This window comes from Camellia sinensis, chromosome 11 (assembly GCF_055761805.1).
Source record: "Camellia sinensis isolate YWXY chromosome 11, ASM5576180v1, whole genome shotgun sequence".
Taxonomy (NCBI): Eukaryota; Viridiplantae; Streptophyta; class Magnoliopsida; order Ericales; family Theaceae; genus Camellia; species Camellia sinensis.
The window spans coordinates 140,444,936-140,465,319 of record NC_138971.1 but is presented as its reverse complement, the minus strand read 5'-3'; the positions used below and the strand labels follow the sequence as shown (position 1 = coordinate 140,465,319).

The following is a 20,384-nucleotide window of genomic DNA, read 5'->3' as shown; positions in this document are numbered from 1 at the left end:
TTCTAATGGGTCGCCAATTCCATTGTCAATGCATAATTTAATCAAATTGTGTGTTTGATTTTAAACTTTATCTTCTTCTTTTTTATTCTTTTTTTATTTTTTATTTTTTTGAATTAGAGTATAACTCAAATTAAAGCCAATTTTTTCTCTCTCCATCTTTCTCTAGGACTACTATAACTAAATTTCTTCTCCATCTTTCTTCTTATAATTCTTTTTAAATTTTATAATATTACTCAAAATATTTTAGGATCAACCATTTTTTCTTCATTAGAGTATAGGACAATCAACTGCCATTAGTGGTTCACCATCTTGTTAAAATATTTTTGTGTAGTATTATTAGAGACTCTTAAAATATTATTTCTAAATATTAATTATCTTCTTGTACATGTGTGAATAAGACTACAAATGTTATTTGAAAGCTCGACTTGATAAGAGTTTGATTCCATTCACGTCAACTCTTTGTTATATAATAAATTAACTTGAGGCATCCACATACATATATATGTAATAAATTATCTTTATTTATATAATAGAATAAATATATTAAATAAAATAAAAATATGTATAAATAGTAAGAAAAATATATTAGTCATATAATTTTATATGTTTAAATAACAGCCAAAAATAAAATCTTATTATCATCACAATTTTAAAACAGATTATATTTCATTATTTTATGAAATAAGACATAGTCAAAGACCTAAAACTTGTCAAACCAAAAGGCTACTTTCCAGAAAACATTGTCCTCAGTGACCTTCCATTCAGTTTCCAAAGCCAAACTTCTCAAACCTCATCATATATAAACCCTAATTAAACACCACCTCTCTATCCATACTCAACCAACAAAATTTATAATCACAAACACGAACACAATTTCTCTTCCCCTTTTCTTTTCCAAAATTATTTTCTTTCTCAATTTCCACCTAACCAAACACTACCTATCGCAACACAAATGAGTCATAGTGCCACTACAAAAATGACCGGGTTGCTTCTCCGGCAGCTCGGTCCACGGTTCTTCTCAACATCAACAACACTTGGTTCGGCCATGAGTGAGACCTCGAAGTTTTCGAGGCCATTGGGCATGGAGTGGGTGAGGATTAGGAACTTTAACACTTCTTCTGCTTGGGGTGCCGGAGAAAAAGAAGAGAAGGTGGCGCCACCACCGAGCTCGGCTGCCGGAAAGATAGAAGTTGGTGGTGGTGAGAAGGGTATAGTGAGTTATTGGGGCGTGTCTCCGCCTAAGTTTACCAAGGGGGATGGTTCCCCATGGATGTGGAGTTGCTTTAGGGTATGTGTTTCTATAATTAAATATTTTGGTTCATTCCGTTAGTCATGCGCTAGTAAAATGGATGAAAAATGATTAACTAATGATTAGTTTTATAATTTTAAAATATTTTTTTAACATAATTTCAAATTTTTTTTTTTGCTATATTATTGTTTGGATTTTGTTTATTTTTTGACTTATTTTCGTCTTTAGTAAAAAAAAAATTAGGCTTCTAAATTCAGCTCAACGAGATGAGATGAAAAATTATTTTAAAAAATTAAAAATCCCAAAAAAAGTTTTAGAAAATAAAAAAAAAATAGTGGATTTTTTTGGCTTATTCAATTTTTTTTTGAAATTTTTCAAAAAAAAAAAATTTCTTTTTAAATTTGTCTCAAGATAGGTTGGGAAAAAAAAAAAATTGACATAATTAAAAAAAGTACTAAAAATAAAAATAAAAATTTAAAAAAGAAGTGACTTTTTTAAATGTTGCCATACTGATTTAATTCTTGAATCACCGTGTTGACTAACAGCCATGGGAAACGTACAAAGCAGACGTGACGATAGATGTGAAGAAGCACCATGAGCCCATCAATTTCATGGACAAATTTGCTTACTGGACTGTCCAAGTTTTGAAATACCCAACTTACTTATTCTTTCAGGTACTCTCTTCCCTCCCACTCCCCTTCATTACTTCAACCAAAAAGGTCTTTTTGATATCATCATAACATATTATATAAAACAACAAACTCTAAATACTTCGGCTTATTTTAGAAAGTAGATTAAAAGTTAGTTTTTTTAATATTTTTTAAAAATATATGTAAAAAATAAAGAAGAAATATGACTCAAAAGAAATTAAAAGTCAAAAAATTGCTTTTAATCTCTTTGTGAAAAGAAGCCCACAGCTGGACCCTTTGCTATTTTCCTAGTCTGGGATTTGATTTTTTTTATTTAAGTTTTAGTAAATTTTTTTTTAAATTAAAAATTTTTCGTTCTTCAATTCTACTTGATTAGACGAATGAGAAAAATATGTTAAAAGAAATAAAAAGAACAAACAAACAAAAATTGCCAAAAACAAATAATATCTTTTTTTTTAATACATTTTTTGCCTTTTTTCTTTACTCCTTCAAGTTTGTACACTAGTCATACATATTTTTTTCTTCATTTAAAAATATGTATAATTCAAATTTAGTGTAATGTGGGCTCCATCTAAAATAAATTTGATTCACTTATTTTATTTGTTTAACTAATTTTTGAATAATATTTTCAGCTATATAACATTGATGAAGATTTAAATCTGCATAATTAATTAATATGTGTTGATAAACATCTCTTGAAAATTTTTAAAATAAGTAATAAATTTTACAATTTTAAAATAATTACACCATTTTTATTCTAGTAAGATTAAAGTAACTAAATTAGTATAGATAATGTGAAGATACAAAAAGAAACAATGTAAAATATATATTTCAATATCAAAAAGATGAAAATATCATTTTTTTTATTCTTTTAATTAATAAATTTTTAATGAAAAGGAATAAGTGTTAAATGATTTAAAATTTCAACGAAACCTAATATAATTACTTCAAACTTTTAAAAATTTACCGTAATTTTTTTGCCAATCCCTAAGAGAGATTAGCATAATTTTCTTTATACAAATGTATAAAATTTTTAAGTGCAAATAGAAAATTCATATAAATTTGCAAATCAATTGTATGATGATGCATAGGGGATTAGTTATCCCAAACTATGTACTTTTAGTTTTAATTTATGAAGTTCCAGTTTATCAAAAAAAAAAAAAATTCATATAAATGTTTCATATATAAAAATGTGATTCAATACAAACCTTTCATTTTAAAATAAAATACTCGTAGAGATGAATTATATTTACAAAAATCATAATATCACATCACTTCTGTGATATTTTTTGTAATTTTTAGGGAGAATTACAAGCCAATGTATTTTTAAGGAAAAAAAATTCAAATCAATAACAAAATTTATAAACATTAATAATCAATAATTAATGTATTTTTAAGGAAAAAAATTCAAATCAATAATAAAATTTATAAACAATAATAATTAAAAATGGATAATTTTTTTTACTAATCTATAAATATTTTATGAAAAAGTCACTCAATAATGATACATTCCCCATTTTGGATCCCCAATGACGTGACAAACACCAAAGGATAATTTTTATATTTTAGTGAGATTTTCAAGTGATGTGCCTTACGATATATCACTTACGCTCTATTTGGTTAGAAAATTTAGGAAAAAATTTAAAAAGAAAAAAGAAAAAGAAAAAAGGAAAAAAGAAAGGGACTCACACACTTTTTCTCTTTTTATTTTTATATTTTTTTTCAAATCTCCCAATTAAACACCGTATTTAAATTTGGTTTGAGAGTACAAAATATTGTCAATAATTTTTCCTAACTTTGATATATGAATAGAGTTTTGTAATTTTTTTAATCTTTTATATGACAGAAACGGCACATGTGCCACGCGATGTTACTCGAAACAGTAGCCGCCGTGCCCGGTATGGTCGGCGGGATGGTCTTACACTGCAAATCCCTCCGGCGATTCGAACAGAGCGGGGGCTGGATCAAAGCCCTCCTCGAAGAAGCAGAGAACGAGCGAATGCACCTCATGACCTTCTGTGAAATCGCCAATCCGCTATGGTACGAGCGAGCCCTAGTCTTCGCAGTCCAAGGAGTCTTCTTCAACGCCTATTTCATGGCTTACTTGGCCTCTCCCAAACTCGCTCACCGCATTGTAGGGTACCTTGAAGAGGAGGCTGTGAATTCTTACACTGAGTTTTTGAATGATTTAGAGAAAGGAAATGTGGAGAACGTGCCTGCACCGGCTATTGCTATCGATTATTGGCAATTGCCGCCGGAATCGACTCTCCGGGATGTTATCACGGTCATTAGAGCAGACGAGGCGCACCACCGGGATCTCAACCATTTTGCATCGGTAAGTTTTTTCACATCATTATAAATTATCAACTCATTCCCCATTTTGGTACACGTCTTTTTTTTAAAAAAAAATAAAAATAAAAAACTAATTACTAAAGAAAAAAAAAAGTAGTTAAACACCCCCTCTCTAATTAGATAGTAGAAAGATACAATATATATTTTTATTAGCTATGATTTCTGGATGAAATTTCTCTGTAAAATCAGAGAATATGTCAAATTTTCTCTGTGAAATGCTAAGGGATCTCAACTACTATAAAAATATTATATATCATTTATTTTATAAACTCTTAATATCAGGATTCTTAAAAAATATTCTTATTGATTTCTTGATAATCCTGAATAGATGCTAAATAGACGAAATTAATAATTAAATAATAAAATAGAAAAAATATATAATTTATAGAATAAAAGTGAAATTAACCCTATTTCTTTATAACAATTTTAGGATTCAATGGACAAGATAAAAACATTTTATTGGCAACAAATGGCTTGGTGTATTCGGTGCTTTAATTTCTCGTTCTTTTGTACTAAGGCCTCGTTTGGGAACAGGTTAATTTAGTAACTTTTTGGTTATTTGGTTAAAATATGAGTTAAAAAAACTAGTATGTTTGGGATGACTTTTTGACTTTTTACGAAAAGATTTGCAAAAAGTAGAGAGAAAAGAGAATCTTTGACTTTTTGGTATGGATTGTTGACTTTTTGACTAATTTAGTAACTTTTTGACTTTTTTTACTAAAATGGAGGGTTTGCATTATCAAATTTCAAAATTCTTGTATTTTAAGATTTATTGTAAAATAATATGATTGTGAGTACATTAAGTAGAAATAGAAAAGGAAATGAAATAAAGGATTTGACTACGGATGAATTGGTGCATATAATCAATTAAAAATATTTCAAAATTTTTACAAATACAGAACTATCTATTTTTTGTGTGGTTAATTTTGTGTTGGTTAAATTATTGAAAATATTCAACAAATGCATTCATGTTACTTACACAATATTTTGGTCATACTTTTCATATACATATCTATATCTTTTCAATGGGTAAATGTTTGATATAAATTCATAATGATTTATATATTATATTTAAATTGCAATTTGCAGGATATTCAATGCCAAGGACATGAGCTGAGGGAGTATCCTGCCCCAGTTGGATATCACTAAAAAATCAATCATAGAAGCTTCAAGAGTCTTGTATTGTAGGTGTGCATGTATTAATCAACAATCACATATCTCTATTCAATTTAATTTTATAGTATATTTGTATTATTTCTTTCTTTTAAATTGTATGTAAAAATGTTAAATGTACTGCAAAAGAAATCTCCCCAAAAATAAATAAAGATGATGTTTGGAAAGCTAGAGGAAATTATGATTGTTCATGACCATCTTCATCTCCCTCTTAATGATATTTTAGATGGGTTGTTGTTAATTGTTAATTTTCAAAATGCTGCAAGAATACTGTGTAATTTTACAATTTCTTAATCTCAAGAATTTTTATACTAATGGAGCAGGATTGCTTTTGGATGTGTAGAAAAACAAATGGAGAAATTTACTTGCACATAATTTATGCACAGGAAAGAAAATTTTGAAAAAAATATACATATTTTCTCAAAATTTGATAGCGTGATTTTATTCCCTCCTCCTTCCCTTACCACCTCCAACCATCACCCACCATCGACCAGTTCTGCCATTCATCACCTTTGGACATCGGTAAGTTAATGGCAACTTATTTGTTTTTTGTTTTTTTAAGTATTCAGTTGAATACCCTTAATTTTGGCTTTTTTATATAGCTAATAATACCTTATTTCTGTTGTACCCAATATATATAGATAAATTTCGGCCCAGTTTTGAATATTCAGCCCATCAAATTTGCATACCCAGCCAGCCCACTACTCAGCCCATTTGTCCACTTGGCCCACAACCAGAAAAAAAAAAAAAAAACAAACAAACAAAAACAAACAAACAAACAAATAAAAAATCAATAAAGTGAAAATAAGAATCAATGGCCCCATGTGTCAGAACGCAAGAATCCAAAAGGATATTTGGGACAATTCTCGAGCAAAGAATTGAAGCTCATTCTATTATGAAGTCAATGTTATTTTTGAATTTATCTTCACCTTACGCTTGATGGAAAAATATTTTGGAGATCATAAATGAGTTATTATTAGCCTTATAAAAAATTTGACAAAAAACAAAAAAACAAGATTTTGTCAATGCTAATGCTATGACTCTTGTTAACAGTGATTACAAATGATAAACGTTAATCTCTGTTGATTAAAGAATATTTATTTTATATAGTATTTCTATCTCGAATATAGATGAAATATTTGTTATTAGTAGATGATTGCAACACAAAGGTCCACAAATTGTAAATTTATATTACTACCGTTTGAGTTATTATAAACAATTTTAGATATGCAACTTCAAGAATTTAACAATTGCTTTCCAAAGATAAATACCAAGTTGCTTCTTATTGGTAGGGCTTGTTTGAATCTTAGTAAATCATCATTTTCAATCCGTATTGTAAAGTTCTGTCCATCTAATTTTTTTACAATAAGACCTCATTTGGAAACATGTTTTTTTAGAAATTTTTTAATTTTTTGACTAAAATATGATGTAAAAAAACTGATATATTTTGGATGACTTTTTGATTTTTTACAAAAAAATATACAAAAAAATAAAGAGAAAATGAAATCTTTAACATTTTGTTATAGATTATTAGCGTTTTAACTTTTTTAATAATTTTTTAACTTTTAAGCTAAAAATAATATTACCAAACAAGACCTAAGTAATAGTTGATATCTAACTTTAAACTCACATTGCTGATATGCGTTCCAATCTTAGTAAATTAATATGTTATATTATTTTAATATATTTTTTATACATATATTACCATTAACTAGGATGAGTAATCGGTACAATAATAATAAAAAATAATATAATAGATGTGCACACTCACTACAAGAAAAAATACTTTTGGTGACTAAATTTTTGATCGTCAAAGGTCTTTTTTTAGTCGCCAAATGTAGAATTTTCACTTTCCCCGACTAAATATTTTAGTCGCCGCTGTGGTCGCCAATACATGGTCGCGAATACCTTTGGCGACTAAAGATTTGTTAGTCGGCAATACATATGTCTTCGGCACCAAAGAATTAGTCGCCAATAGTCAATTTCATTTTGGGAAATTATACATTTAGCGACTAAACTTTTAGTCGCCAATACTGAATTTTTTTTTATTATTTATACATTTGCCGACTAAACTTTTCGTCGCCAATTCCCTATCTTTCGGCGACCACAGACTTTAGTCGCCAAAAATATTTTTCAGAAAAAAAAAATTTGCCTTTGCTTTTCCCAAGTTTCGAACCACCAACCTCCCAACCCTCAACCTTTACCAACACTCTATCCCCACTACGCCACTAATACATTCTGTAAATATTAATGCAAAATATATTATTTATATACTATATTGACCGGAATTAATACAAAGTTATATATATATAAAATATTATTTTTATTTAATATATTTTATGTAAAAAGTTAATTATTTACTAAAAAAATTAGGATCGCACTTTTGGCGACTAAATCTGATTTTTAGTCGCCAATTCTATATTTTTTGGCTACTAATTTGTATTCTGTCGCTAAAAGAATTAAATCCCGCCTAAGGATAGTACTTTTGGCGACTAAACTGAATTTTAGTCGCCAAAACCTCTACTTTGGGCGACTAAAGTGCAATTGAGTCGGCAATTCTTGACCTTTCAGCGGCCAAACAGATTTTAGTCGGCAAAACATCTATAATCGGCGACTAAGCTGTTTTTTAGTCACCAAAACCATCACTTTTGGCTACTAAATTATTTTAGTCGCCAAAAACCGTCACTTTTGGCTACTAAACAACCTGTAGTCGCTAAAAACCCTACATTCGGCAACTAAACTGCCTTTTAGTCGCTAAAACCATTATATTCGGTGACTGAACTCTTTTAGTCGGCAAAACTGATCAACTTTGGCGACTAATTCCATTTCAGTCGCTAAAAACCGTACTTTCCGCGACGAAAAATGATATTTTAGTCGTCGATTGTGCTTTTTGTTGTAGTGACTTTTGTGGGCATACAAACTAATCATTGAAATAGGAATATGGACATGTTGGGAGGCAAGTGAAGTTATTTTTAAATAATATTTAACATCACTTACCATATAATATTTATTCAATTCTCTCTTTAAAAATAATATAAAAATAGTAAATCTTACCATTTTAACTAGTACAAACATAAATTAAGATTTCATCTGAAAAAAGTTAATTTAATCTTATTTTTTGATTTTTTAAATTAATTTAGTCTGACTAAATTAACTCCGTTTGAAAAGAATTTTAAATTTTTTTTAGTTTAGATACGATAGTTATAAGAGAAAAAATAAAATAATTATAATTTAAATATTATATTTTATTTTTTTAATTAATTTAATTTATTTTATCTTTTTATATTTATTTAGATCAAAAAAAATTGTTGCTGGGCGGCAACTAAAATACCACAAAAATGCTAAAGGCTCCAAAAATTCTACCAAAAATTTTACCAAATATCTCACATGGGTGCAGGACCCATATAAGACCCACATTGTGTGAGTCCCACACCCATATAAAACATTTAATAAAATTTTTAATAAAATATTTAGAATCTCTACCCTTACTCAAAATACCACGTACATTTGGAATTACACCAAAACTACTGAACAACGCAATCGTCAAATTAAGTAATCCGTATTGTTCGGAAAAGCCTGGCCCCAATCATCAATCCAATTTCACCATCGTGTATTATCCAATGAATTTGTTGATATAGATTTATACACTAACGATTCACGCGATACGTGTAATTTAAAAAAATAATAACAAAAAATATATTTATATAGTATATGTTACTTAAATAGTAATTAAAAAATCTAAAAATTTTTAGATATTAATTTGTGATTGTGTATCAATTTTAACCAATAAATAATAATCTCAATCAAACAATTAAAGACAAATCAACATAACGATTTTACGTGAAAAAATCACAATTAGAGCGCCTCCAATTATGATAAAAAAAAATCACAGGTAAAAGTCACAAAATAATCCACTAAAAAGAGATAAAGGAATTACACAAGTGTACTCTCAATTACCTAGCGAATCTACGTCCAAATCGAATTGACCCCTATGTGCCTCTTCCAGCCCTGTCTTCACCTCGGAATTGTCTTGCCCAACGTTGAATCTACAACGCCAATGTCGAATCACGACAATGAGCCACTCCAGAATTCACCAAAATTTTAGGCCCAAATTCTCTAGAATCTACCAAAGAACAACTCTCTCTTTTGTATTGAATGAAACAAACAATCATTTGATGTATACTTCTCAAATCATAAATTAAATTCAAACAAATATCAAAGAAACTAGCAAAGAAGTTCCAAATTGAAAACCCTAATATCCAAGAAGAAAATTTGGAAGACGTATGTTAAAACCTAACTGAACCGCAACTTTTATAGAAAACAGATATGCGATTTCCGCTCGAGCGTAGGAATGGCCGTTCGAGCAAATCTGCACTCAAGCGCAGGAAGTGCTGCTCGAGCGCAAAAATGCAACTCCTAGTATTTTTGTAGACAGTTCAAACTTCTGGAATCAAAGATTCTTCGCTCTAGCAGACAAGCAACTTTGACTGCATTTTTGCTTTTTGCTTTAGGGGCGCTGCCCCTCGACCCTCGACCCCGCCTGGACACTGCCCCGAACCCGCCAAGGAACGTTGTCCCCTAGACCCCCACAAGTTGACCGGGCAACTCGATCCTCGACATAGTCAACAAGTGGCAAACATGATAGGATTAAGATCACAAACTCCTCTACATAGGCACAATTCAGATTGGATTCACATCTTAATATTCATAGCCTCACTAAAATAAACGATTGAATAAAATTACAATTGAAAGAAGTTTTGTCAAATAGAATTACCAATAAAAAACATAACAATAAAAGTCTTCTTTATTAAACATATGATCATAGGTTCAATTTCAAATATAAGGGATATTTTGAGAAAATCCAAAATATGTGACACAAAGTCTCGACACCACCAAAAGCTTTCATTATATATATATATATATATATATATATTAAAATAGATGGATAGATATATAGATATATTTAATGTACAAACAAAAAAATAGTTAAACCTAATTAATTAACAATTTTGACTTGTATATAAAAAAAAATTATATTAATTTTATTTAAATTTATTAATTACATTATTTTACACTAATCAACAAATTTATTTTTACACACTATTCATCTCATAATGTTATAAATTGTTCAGAAATGAGTCACCATCCGCATCTTCACCACCATCCACTCATCTCTTTCTATATACTATATCTGTTTATGTCATATCTCTGTCTACATATATCTGTATATATATATATATATATATATCTAACAACCTTATCCCTCTGTTAATCTTATTGATGAATGGCATTAGTTTTCTTCCAACCCTAGCCCTTAGTCTTCTTAAAATTGATATGATAGATATTAGGGGTGAGCAACGGATATACTGATTCGCCCAAACCGACCGAATCGAACCGATCCACCACATTTTGAACAGATGCGTGATGATGAGCGAACGGTTGCGGATTGATTTTTTACAATCTGTCTAATTTTGGACGGATGGTGGATTTGAGATTTCTTTGACCGCAATCGAACTGCCAAGCCGCGAGCACCCTAATAATTTGAAAATTTTTGTGTTTTCAAATTGTTTAGATATTCTATTTGTGTTTTCAATTGAAAAAGAGTTTAAATATTCTGTTGAATACATTCTGTTGAAAAAGAATTTTCAACTTGAATATATTTTTTGAATTGAAAAAAATAAATGTATTATTTATCTATATTTTTTGGTTTTTAAATCTAACTCTAAAAATAATAAATAAAAAAGGTAATATATGTTGATTGCCTTTTGTTTTCAAAAATAGATATAGATGTAATAATATAGAGGCGTACAATCTATACTACTGCTTTGTTCATGATTTTGGTGGTTTGAATTGTTTTTATATTTTAAAAATTGTAATACTTTATGTGGATGAGGTATGTTGTGATTGTAATATGTGGATGAAGCATGTAATGATTGTAATATTATAAAGTTTCAAACTTTCTTTCTTTGGATGAGGCATGCAGTGATTGTAATACTTTGTTAAGTCATTGACTGTAACATATATATATTTTTTTGAGGAAGTGAATAAATTGAATTATATTGAAAATTTATAAAATTTTAAACCGCCAAACCGATTCGCATCCATCTACCAATCCGCTAATTTGCTCAATCCATATCCGCCGGATTGGCTGACGGATGCGGATTGATCTTCTCCAATTAGCCAATTTGGCAGACAGATGACGGATTAGAAGTTTTGTGGCCGCAACCAACCCGCCCACCCCTAATAGGTATATTAAAATATTAGCCCATTAATCAATTCATATGGTTCCCTCGATGATAAAAGAAGTTTGTTTTAAGATAATTATAAAATCAAAACATTTTAGGGTAAACTATTAATAGGTCCTAATAGTTAGATTTAATTCTCATAAAGTTCTATTGAAAATAAGTCATAATAAAATAGTCGCTAAAAATAATTTTTTGTGATGATTTTTGCATATATTGCTAAAAATTAACAATTATTGACTTTTTCTGGTCACGATTTTTATAAATTGTTGCTAAAACTTATAATTAGTGACGTTTTTCTGTGATGAATTTTTCAAATTATTGCTGAAAGTTAAAAATTAGTGATTTTTTATGACATTTTTTTAAACTGTCACTAATACTTATAATTAGTGATATTTTTGTGCCAAAATTTTCAAACTGTTACTGAAAATTAATAATTAGTGACGTTTTTAAATGGGTAAATTACACTTTGCACCCCTGCACTTTGCACCAAATCTCACTTTGGCCCATACATATGATAACATGACAGTCAACCCCCTGCACTTCTGGTCAAATCACACTTTGGTCCCCACAAATGAAATTGTAACAATCAACCCTCTATACTTTTAATCTCACTTTGGTCCTTACACAAGTGTCAATGTCCAATTTTTGTTACTCAATTGTTTAAATTTTTAACAAAATTTAGTCATGTTATAAGAATGTGACTACAAAATGACGGTAATAACGGAAAATCATCTACATTTTTCACCAATATACAATTTATCCCAAAATTTATATCAAAATATGAGTGTATTAAGCTAAAACAAAACACTAATTGTGAACAATTAAGAAGATGAGCTAGGATTTTGCATAAATTGGAACTACAAAACTCTATTTTTCATGGTAACATAGTCTTCTGTCAATTCATGTTTCTTTCTCTTTGATTACTTTGTCGCATTTTTTAATTAAAAAGCCTTACTTTCTTGCATTTTCATCCCAAATTTTTACCATAAGAGCATATATATATATATATTGTATTATATAACTCTCATGTGCTTATCACGTAGGACAAAGTGTATTGGTGGGAAACATGGATGATTTTCCTCTCTTATTTTCATTTCGTAGTCACATTTTTGTCACATAACTAGATTTTGTTAAAGATTTAAAAATGAAATAACAAAAGAGGGACATTGACACTTGTGTAGGAACCAAAGTGGGATTTGAGTAAAAGTGTAGGGGGTTTACTGTCATGATTTCGTGTTTAGGAACCAAAATGGGATTTGACAAAAAGTGCACGGGGTTTACTGTCATGATTTCATATATAGGGGCTAAAGTGAGATTTGGTGCAAAGTGCAGGGGTGCAAAGTATAATTTACCCTTTTTTAATAATATTTGATGAAAAACATCATTAATTATCATAGAATCTATTAGACAATAAGTCTACATATTAAGATCTATACATAAGTCCCCCAACATTTTAAGTTTGACATTTTTTTTAGGGGATTTTTTTTTTAGGATACCTGGTATTAAAATTTTATAGGATAAAGGACATTCAATATTTTTTTATAATATCTAAGGTCCTCAAATTGATCTAGAGAAAATTCGATCTAGAGAATTTCTCTAGACTTCCCAAAGAAATTCTCTCAAAACCAGAGATATTTGCCTCATTACGTTCAGAGAATTACTTTGGGTTCAAACCAGAGAAAATTAAAATTTCTCTGATTTTGTTCACAAATTTCTCTGACTTTGTTCACAGAGAATTTCTCTGGCTTTCTTCACAAATTTCTCTGTAAAGAAGGCTTTTGTCTTAACTTATCCAATAATTCTACTCCAACCTATCAAAACAATTCAACAATTCACACAATAGCCAATTAATCACAAAATTCAAAGACCATCCAAATAGTGAAACAAATTGAAAATAATATCTTCTAGAACTCAGTAGTATGATCAAAGTCACAATTCGAAATCGCTATAAGACCAGCATCGCTTACTTGAAGCCTCTCCAAATGGATTTCAACCAAAGAATTGTTTTGATTTGCAATCATTTCCAAAAGCCTATCTCAATCACCTAAACATCGCAACAATTTCAGAGTTTTCAAACTCGTCGCTCCAACGATGAGTGGTCCAAAGCACTGTCCATTGTAGAGCTCCTAAAGGCATATGGTTTTTAGAGACGAAGCGGCGACGTCGGGCCCAATAGGCTTGGAGGCGGCGGCCACGGGTTTGCCGTCGTTGATGCCACAGAGGCGTTTGACGAAGAGCTCTTAGAGAGAGCAATAGTGATCGAGCACTGTGTTCATGCATTGGACTCCGAACATGCAAGATCCACACGAGAACTTCTCCATACCCTGCAGTTCTTGGCGAAAACGGCCATGCCGAGGTCGCTGGGCTCGCCGTAGTAGCGGAGCTTGAGGCACGTGAGGTTAACGTAGTGGAGTGAGATAAGAATCAAGGCATCGTCGTACAGGCTGACGGATAGCCGATCGCATTGGAAAGTGAGCTCCATGATGGTGCTGAAGCGAGAGAAGAGAGAGGGGATGAGATGGAGAGAGAAATAAGTTTGATTTGAGAGTCAAATTTCTCTGTGATATATGAGTGTGGGGTTGAGGGACCATAAACATCACTAAATAATATTGTAGACTTCTTCCATTGTTAAAATGGGAGAGAGACCTTAAACTACATTTCTCTTTTTATAATGTTTTATTTGTTTTGATTTATGAAAAAACACAGAATTTCTTTTACTAATATTTTGTTAAGAATTTCTTTTACTAATATTTTGTTACGAGCTTAACTAATGTGTTATTTGTTTTAATGGCAGTGGTATTGATTTGATAATTGTACAATAGTATTAGTCGTAGTGGCAATGGTGGTCCTCGCAGTGATAATACTTGTGCTAGTGCTAGGGATAATAATAATGATAAGGGCGTGAGGTGGTAGTGCGGCGATGGTGGTGGTGAGACATTGTTATTAAAAGATTCTAAATACATTTTATTTTTTTAGTTTAAAAATCAAAATAGTCTCTATCTAAACAAATTTATTTTTCATTGACTATAAAACTAAAAAAATAAAAAATAAAAATTGTTAACTGTTATTTTCTCGTATCAAAAGCCAAAAAATTCCAATATTTAAAAATCAAAAAATAAAAATCGTTAAAATAATTGGAGTATTGGTGTTACAAGAAATTTTAATTGATACATGTAATTTATGAGTAATTGTAATTATTTGATGTAGAGGTTCACATCAAGAGAAAAAAATCATTAATGTATTTCCTAAATACGTTTACACCATATTAATTTCTTATTACTATTCTACGCAAGCAAATTTAATCGACTGTTATAATAATTGTTATTTTTAACTTTACTCAATTTAATTTTTTTTGCAAGTTATTAATTAGATAGTGAAAAATTGTTATTGCAACTTTTTAAATAACATTTATGCTAACTTACAAGAAATAATTTTGATACAATAGTGTGGATGCGGAGAATCTAACTCCGCAACTGTCCCAAACCCTTCATCTTCGCTACCGACGTTGCTCTCGAACTTGGCTCCCTTTGAACTCGCACTCACAAGGTAAGATTAAGAATTGTTTCAGTGTTTTTTTTATGTTGTGTTTCACTCGATTTCTGGCTCTCCCCTTCTCTATCTGTTTTTGCTTTTGTGGCTGTGTCTGTTTTTGTGTTTCCCTTGCTGCAATTCAAACCCCAAAACACCTTTGATTCTATAAAAGAATGGGCCATCGATCACAAGCTTCGCACTTTTGATTTTGATTTGATTCTTTTGGTTTGAAATTTTTTTTAAGGATGTTTATTTGCTAAACGGCATAGCGAGTTCAATCGCCTACAATTGGTCCCAATCCAACATGAAAACCAGTGTTCAAATCATTTACGCTATGTACGATTTTGCATAACCCACTTAGAAATTCGAGAAAATATAACGGAAAAAGGAAAATAAAAGTGAAAAGTTTATGTTTCTGTTTGGGATTTGTTAAAACATTAATTCAATCGATTTAGGGTTTTATGAAAGAGCCTAGCAGATTTTGTGAAATTTCTGTTTTGTGCTTTTTGGGTTGATGATGATCTTCTAAGGCTCCTTCAATGGCAGCACAAAAATACCCACTTGGTTTTTTTGGGGTATTTGAGGTTTATGTTAATTTTTAATTTTAACTTTCTATTGTTTGGATGTGTCTAACGTTAACTTTGAATAAAAAAATTATGTACGTATCAAGAATTAATTGAACGTGAGAACGAACTCAAGTATCATTAGCCAAATTACCATGATTCATGAAAGCATCATTTGTCTTTTTATACACTCACATGCAAATCTTAGATCATTCAAATTTCATTTTTGTTCCACCAAAATCAGGCATACAATTCCAAAGTTGCATACACTAAAAAGGTATGTCTATATGTGTCTGTATGGGTACTCTAGAATAAATCTTGCTTGAGGTATTTGCATATTTAAATGCTCTTTTCCCTTTAAACCAAACTCTTTAGTCAATCAGGATATGAACTCTCTGAGCCACTAGGTTAATGCTTGATTTTATTTTCCTTTTTTCTTCCCTTGCTATATCCAAACAAAAAAGTATTAACCTGCCAGGCCAACAATATGGATATAGAAAGGGAAGAAAAAAGGAAAATAAAATCAAGCATTAACCTAGTGGCTCAAGGAGTTCGTATCCTGATTGACCAGAGAGTTTGGTTTGAAAGGAAATGAGCATTTAAATATGCAAATTGATAACTCCAGCTCACATGAAGGAGTAGTTGGACATTGGCTGGTTGGCTCTCCAAGTCAAGAAGTAGGAGGGGAGATGGCAAGTGGCAGCCCTCCCAATAACTCCTCTTCCTTGACTTTGTTCCCTCTCGTTTGTGTATAAAATGAAAAGAGGTAAGCTAAGTTAGATCATTAGAAAGAGAAAGACGAAGTAGAGAGTGTAATCTATGAGTGAGAGTGTTATAGAGAGAGAGTGGGCTGTGAGGGTTATAAACTCCCTCTGAGAAAAATTGTATAGTGGATATCTCTCCCGTGGACGTAGGTTATTGCCGAACCATGTAAATATATTGTCTCTTTTCTCTGTGTGATTGATTTTTGAGTGTTCTTAATCCTAACAAGTGGTATCAGAGCCTTGTTGGTTGATTTTTGAAAAAACAAGGTGTGTTTTTCAGAATTGCCTAGAAATGAAGTTGCTCGAAATTCACTTTTGAGCATATAGAATGGAAGCTCTTGACTAAAGGAGTCCAAAACTGCAAAGCCAAGCCCTTGACACACTTCCACGTGCTCACACGCACCACCTAAAGAAGGCGAGTGAGTCTCAGTCTCAAACACATGCCACACGCGCCGTTTAGAGTACCGGCGTGTGACACTAATCTCAGACACGCTCTCGACGTGCAGCGAAAGGAAGGAGAGTCCTCTGCACGTGATAGTGATGTCATCACCACGTCATCGCCGCGTCAGTGACACGTCACTGCCACGTTACTGCCATGTGCCATAGACCTGTTGCCACGTCAGCGCACTAGTTGACCTGTTAACCAATCGGGTTGACCCGACTTAGAAAAAGAGGAATTATCCGGTGCTACGTGGCTAAAATACATCTGAACCGTCGAACTTATTTTGGATAGATCTAAGCCATTTGAAGTCTGATTTTGACGATCCAATAGTGGTTTCCAACTATTTGGAGCATTCCGGAGCGAGCTATACAATTAGATTTTTGAATCAGAGTTTTTGTAAAAAGTAAAGAAGACGATGGAGGAATTCGCATCAACTTCAGGATCCATGATCAAGTTGAGTCCTTCCAATTATGCAATTTGGAAAGCCGTAGATGCAAGACATCCTATATTATAAAGATCTATTTGACCATTTTGCTCCAAAAAGGATTAAACCAGAAGAAGTGAAGGATGAAGACTGGATAAAGATGAATCGGAAGACTATCAGTTGTATCAGACAATGGATAAACCACAGTGCGTTCCACCATGTCACTCAGAAGACAGATGCATATGTCTTTTGGACAATGTTAGAGGGAATGTACCAATCAAAGACCGCCCGGAACAAAGCCTTGGTGATGAGAAGTCTCGTAAATCTGAGTTGAAGAATGGTGTGTCTATTGCCGAGCACACTAGTGGATTCAAGAATCTGGTGAATCAACTTACAACCAACAAGATGCCCTTGGACGATAAAATGCAAGCCGTACTAGTACTCAGTTCTTTATCGGATAGTTGGGAGACGTTGGTGGTTTCTCTTAGTAACTCTGCACCAGAGGGGAAGCTGACTATGAACATGGTCACAGACGCCATGTACAATGAAGAGACAAGGAGGAAAAACATGGGAGGTAATCAGTCCCATGCTCTTGTCATAGAAGATAGAGGTAGAGACAAAGGCAGAGGAAGAAGCAAGAGTAGAGGCAGATAGAACAACAAGAGTAAATCCAAAGATAGTAAAAGTCACGGTAACTCTAGCTTCACTTGTTTTCATTGTGGCCAAGAGGGTCACATAAAGAGGAACTACCCAAGCCGGAAAGATAAAAGCCAAAACAGTAAGTCCAAGGAAGATGAGAACATGACAGCCACAACAACTGATGAAATACTTCTTGCAGTTGGTGAAGAGGAGAATTGCCTTCACGTGGTTGACCACAACTGTACAAAGTGGGTGATAGATACAACTGCATCCTATCACGCCACTTCTCACAAATAACTCTTCAACTTGTACAACGTTGGAGATTTTGGCACTGTTCGAATGGAAACTTCTAGCTATTCGAAGATTGTGGGCATTGGAGACATTAGTATTCAGACTAATGTTGGACATAAGCTGGTTCTCAAAGATGTGAGGCATGTTTCAGATTTGCGCCTCAATCTTACCTCCGGAAGAGCCCTGGACCAACAGGGCTATACAAGTACATTCGGAAATGGCCATTGGAAGCTGACAGTAGGAGCTTTGACAATCGCTAGAGGAGAGATGTCTTCAACACTGTAAAAGACTCAAATGAAGATCTGTCTGAGAAGTCTTAATGTAGCAGAAAACAATGAGTCACCGAACTGATGGCACAGAAGACTGGCTCATATGAGTGAGAAGGGATTGCATCTATTGGCAAAGCAATCCAAGATACCCTTATCCAAATGGAGTGCTCTGAAGCTGTGTGATCATTGCCTTTATGGCAAGCAGCATTGGCTATCATTTAGTTCAATGAGCAAGAGGAAAACATAAGTGCTCAGTATGGTATACTCGAATGTTTGTGGCCTAATCGAAGTGGAGTCACTTGGCAGCTGCAAGTATTTTCTGACTTTCATTGATGATACATCAAGGAAGTTGTGGGTGTATTTCCTGAAGATGAAGGATGAGGTATTCTAGCACTTTCAAGAGTTCCATGTAATGGCGGAAAGAGAGACTGGGAAGAAGTTGCAGTGTCTTCGCACAGACAATGGTGGCGAGTACACTTCCAATGCTTTTGAAGCATATTGTGCTAGCAGAGGTATCCAACACGAGACAATAGTTCCCAGTACCTCACAACACAATGGTGTGGAAGAAATAATGAACCGCACTATTGTTGAAAGAGTCAGATATATGCTCAGAATGGCAAAGTTGTCAAATTTATTCTGGGCTGAAGTCTCCCGTACAGTCTGTTATCTCATCAACAAGTTGCCTTCAGTCCCGTTGAACTTTGCAATACCTGAGGCAGTCTAGTCTAGAAGGAAGATATCATATTCTCACTTGAGAGTCTTCGGGTGTAAGGCGTTCGCACACATCTCTAAGGAAAACAAACAGAAGCTTGATGACAAGTCCACTCCATGCATATTTGTAGGCTATTCAGATGCAACATTTGGGTACAAGTTCTGGGACCCAGTGAATAAGAAGATGTTCAAGAGTAGACATGTTGTGTTCCACGAAGACTAGACAATAGCAGATTTTGAGAAGTCTGCAAAGTCTAGAGATGTCATCACTCCAGACTTGTTACCATCTCCCGAGCCATTACAAAATGCTAGATGTGATGATGTGCAACAAGAAGTGCCAGAGTTATAGAATCCTATGCCAGAAATTAAGGATCAGGAGGAAAGAGATGAAGACCCGGATGAAGAGGGTGTTGAGCAGGGAGAGCAACCCCCTCAACCAGAGGAAACTGGGCCTCTGTTGCAGAGATATGAAAGACCTAACGTGCCATCAACCAAATATCCCGCTTCTCCGTATATTCTGATTACTGATGAGAGAGAGCCTGAGAGTTTTTCAGAAGCAAAGAGTCATACAGAGAAAGATTGCTGAATGCAAGACATGAAGGAGGAGATGAGTTCTTTGTAGAACAACCACACTTATGAGCTTGTTTCATTTCCAAAAGGGCGAAAATTCATTGAAAAACAAACAGGTGTACAAATTAAAGAAAGATGTCAATAGTAAAATACTACAACACAAACCTCGCTTGGTGGTCAAAGGTTTTGGGCAGAAGAAAAGAATTGGTTTTGATGAGATCTTCTCACCAGTTGTGAAGATGACTTCCATTCAAGTAGCATTGGGATTAGCAGCTCGCTTGATTTTGGAGGTAGAACAGATGGATGTCAAAATTTCCTTTCTCCGTGGTGATTTGGAAGAAGAGATCTACATGGAGCAACCAGAAAGATTTGAAGTTAAAGGGAAATATAACCTAGTCTGCAAACTGAAGAACAGTCTTTATGGCCTGAAGCAGGCTCTGAGACAATGGTACTAGAAGTTTGATTCATTCATGGTGGATCACGAGTACACAAGAACAGTAGCACACCAGTG

The 20,384-nt window shown here is 32.6% G+C and overlaps 1 protein-coding gene across 1 annotated transcript; it reads left to right on the top strand.

Annotated features, from left to right (window-relative positions):
- Window positions 1-653: 653 nt before the first annotated feature.
- LOC114323836 (ubiquinol oxidase 2, mitochondrial) lies at window positions 654-5,602 on the top strand. The gene is made up of 4 exons (XM_028271512.2): window positions 654-1,288; window positions 1,795-1,923; window positions 3,746-4,234; window positions 5,341-5,602. The coding sequence occupies exons 1-4, from the start codon at window positions 953-955 to the stop codon at window positions 5,398-5,400; spliced, it is 1,014 nt and encodes a 337-aa protein (XP_028127313.2). The 5' UTR covers window positions 654-952; the 3' UTR covers window positions 5,401-5,602.
- The last annotated feature ends 14,782 nt before the right edge of the window (window positions 5,603-20,384 follow it).

Bases quoted from the DNA above. Each gene is read 5' to 3' on its own strand.
- LOC114323836 (XM_028271512.2), top strand. From the start codon at position 953: ATGAGTCATAGTGCCACTACAAAAATGACCGGGTTGCTTCTCCGGCAG. The intron at 1,289-1,794 runs GTATGTGTTTCT...GTTGACTAACAG, and splicing joins GGATGTGGAGTTGCTTTAGG to CCATGGGAAACGTACAAAGC. The intron at 1,924-3,745 runs GTACTCTCTTCC...TTTATATGACAG, and splicing joins CAACTTACTTATTCTTTCAG to AAACGGCACATGTGCCACGC.